We start from the raw sequence: 2,716 nt of genomic DNA on the forward strand, positions 1-2,716 counted from the left end.
GGCCTTGGCCCTGCCCTGAAGCTCCAGGCAGCCCGGCCTTAGGAGCGGCCCCGGGGTGCTGGACTGCCCTGCTCCTCCCCGAGCCCCACAGCGGTGCCTGGTCACGGAGCAGAGCAAGGCCGGCCCGTGCCCCACGGCGCTAGGGCTCCTTGTGGGACAAGAGCTGGGCCCAGGGCGCCGTGTGGGACTATTGGAAGTCTGAGTTCTCCATCTGGATCTTAGGGCCACCCTGGGCGGGTGGCCGATGGCGGCTCTGGCGTCCGGCTGGTGACCGGACAGATGACGCTCACACCAAAAAATCTTCAGGGGCCGCCACTCACACTTGGGTGGCTGGGCTCCCGAAAGTTACCACAAAAATTGCGGGAGACAGGGCGCCCTGTAGGGCAGCATCGACCGTCAGGCCCAGCCCTGCGGAGCTGGAAGGACGAGGTCACGGGTGGGCATCCGTGCCCAGGGCCCCGGCGTGCTGCCCGTGCGGTGGCAGAGGCGGGTAGGGGCCGTGCCGTGCGGTGAGCACAGGCACGATGGGGCTGGGCCGGGCAGGGGCGCTGCGTGCAGCAGGTGCTCTTCCCCACTTGTGACCAGGGAAGGAGGGTCTGGGCGCTGGGAGCTCAGCTATAGTCATGCTGGCTCAAGCCCATGGCTGGATCCTGCCTTGGAGCTGGCAGAGAGGAGAGGAGCTGGGCCTTGCCTGCAGCTGCAATGCCCAGGAGCATCCGGGACTGGGGCACGAAAGGACAGTCCTGCAGGGACCTGAGGGCTAAGGGCATGATCCTGGGGGCAGCAGTTGGCTGCGAGGGAGCACAGGGCAGAGCCAGCCTGTGGCGCAGGAATCGGCAGCGAAGGAACCGTGGCAGTAGCCCCGCGCACAGATTCCAGGGCCCCGTGCAGGGAGATGGGGCCGGAGCAGCAGCAGCTTGGCCCCAGCGCGCTGGATCCTGCTGCGCTCTTGGGCCGTGCCGGCAGTGGGAAGGACACAGGCAGGGGCAGGGTCCTGGAGGCTGGGTGGGGGCAGCCCCCACCTGCACAGAGCACAGAACAGGCAGCCGCTATAAACCTTTATTTTCAAGACCAGCCCTGGCCCCCTGAGCCGGCCTCCAGCAGTCGGCTCCTCTCCCTCCGCCTGCAGACAAGGAAGGGAGCTCCGCTCTGCCTGGGCCAGGGCCACCCCCTCCTGGGGCTCTGAGGGGGGGTGCTGCAGCCAGCTGCCAGGCCAGGCCTCGCTGTCCTGCCCTAGGTCCGGCAGCAGCTGAACGGAGCAGCTCCAGTGTCTGGGACACGCAGGTCTGCCACGGCTCCACACCCTTCGCTGGGGTCCACCATCCTCTTCACCTCCCTGCAGAGCCAACGGACATGGATCTTAGCATGGCCAAGGCCAGCAACTGCACCGTCCGCTGCCCAGGCGATCCCTGCCCGCGATACGGGCAGGCTGGGGATGGTGCCGCAGCCCCCACCAGCCCTCCAGCAGCAGCAGGCTCTCACCTGGCCAGGTGCAGCACGGCCTCCACCACGTTGGTGCCGTCCTTGGCACTGGTCTCACAGAAGAGGGCGTTGTAGGCCTGTGGGGTGGGAGGGGCACACATTACAGATGGCCACGAGTGGGCAGGCCCAGCCCAGCCTCCGGCCACGCACGCACCAGGGCCAGCCGCTCTCCATGCACTGGGTGCACCCCTGCCGTCTCCGGCAGCTCTGCGCGCAGGTCGACCTTGTTCCCCAGCAGCATGAGCGGGACGGGCCTCTCCGTGGCCTGCTGTGGGAATACGGCACTGTCAGTGCCCTGAGGCCTCGTGCCACGCCGCCAGAGCCTGGGCGGGGGCTCAAGGATGGCCCCACCCGGTCCCCCGGTACCTGGATGTCGTCGATCCACTGGCGGACATTGAGGAAGCTGCTCTCGGAGGTGACGTCGTACACGAGCAGCACGCCGTGGGCCTTGCGGAAGTAGGAGGTGGCGATGCTGCGGAACCTGGGGGGCAAACACAGCCGCTGGGACCAGGCAGTGCCTCCTCCCCTGCAGCCCTGTCCAGACCCGCTGCCCAGCCGACACGTGCTCATGGTGATGCTGCGGTGCCCCGCGCACGCTCACCTCTCCTGGCCGGCCGTGTCCCAGATCTGCAGCGTGGTGCGCTCCCCGTCCACCAGCAGCCGCTTCATGTGGAAGTCCACCCCTGGCAGGAGAGATGGTCACGGGCTGTCCGTGCCCTGCCCCGCTTTGCAGCCCCTGCCTGGCACGGCCCCCGGTACCTAGTGTGGTGGGGATGTCTCCCCTGAACTCGTTTGTGCAGAGACGCAGCAGAAAGCTGGACTTCCCCGCACCCGCGTCTCCTGCCAGCACCAGGTGGTAGATGGGGCCAGGGGACGGGGGCTGCTCCATGGGCTCTGCCTCCTGCTTCTGATGGAGGGGAAGGAGGAGAGAGTCAGCTACAGGATAGCCCTCCCCCACTCCATCCCTGGGGCTACCTGGCCTCCCAGAGCTGCCCTGGCCACAACCCGGTGGCTCGCGCCACGGGGGTAGAGCTCCGGGTGCCCTGCTTACCTTGGGAGTGAAGGCAGGGAGCTTCCTCTTGCTGGAGCGCCCCCCAGGACCCCGGGGTCCTTCCGCATCAGCCCCCTGCTCTGGGAGGGGGCTGGGCACCTATGGGGGGAGGAGCACAAACAAGTTGCCCCAAGGCCCCACTGCCCCTCGCCCCACCCCTCCAGCCTCCGAGCCCTGGTCCTC

General features: G+C 68.2%; 1 protein-coding gene across 1 annotated transcript in view; it reads right to left on the minus strand.

The window, feature by feature from the left end:
- Positions 1-492: 492 nt before the first annotated feature.
- LOC102382169 (ras and EF-hand domain-containing protein-like) overlaps positions 493-2,716 on the minus strand; it is a 3,531-nt gene continuing 1,307 nt past the window's right edge. Inside the window, exons 6-12 of the mRNA XM_006030794.2 lie at positions 2,534-2,632; positions 2,242-2,389; positions 2,084-2,165; positions 1,849-1,963; positions 1,637-1,750; positions 1,483-1,559; positions 493-1,336 (exon numbers count right to left, since the gene is read on the minus strand). Coding sequence (XP_006030856.2) covers positions 1,234-1,336; positions 1,483-1,559; positions 1,637-1,750; positions 1,849-1,963; positions 2,084-2,165; positions 2,242-2,389; positions 2,534-2,632 — 738 coding nt within the window. The 3' untranslated portion in view covers positions 493-1,233. The remainder of the gene's footprint in view (positions 1,337-1,482; positions 1,560-1,636; positions 1,751-1,848; positions 1,964-2,083; positions 2,166-2,241; positions 2,390-2,533; positions 2,633-2,716) is intronic.

Source organism: Alligator sinensis, unplaced genomic scaffold, assembly GCF_000455745.1.
Source record: "Alligator sinensis unplaced genomic scaffold, ASM45574v1 scaffold407_1, whole genome shotgun sequence".
NCBI lineage: Eukaryota > Metazoa > Chordata > Crocodylia > Alligatoridae > Alligator > Alligator sinensis.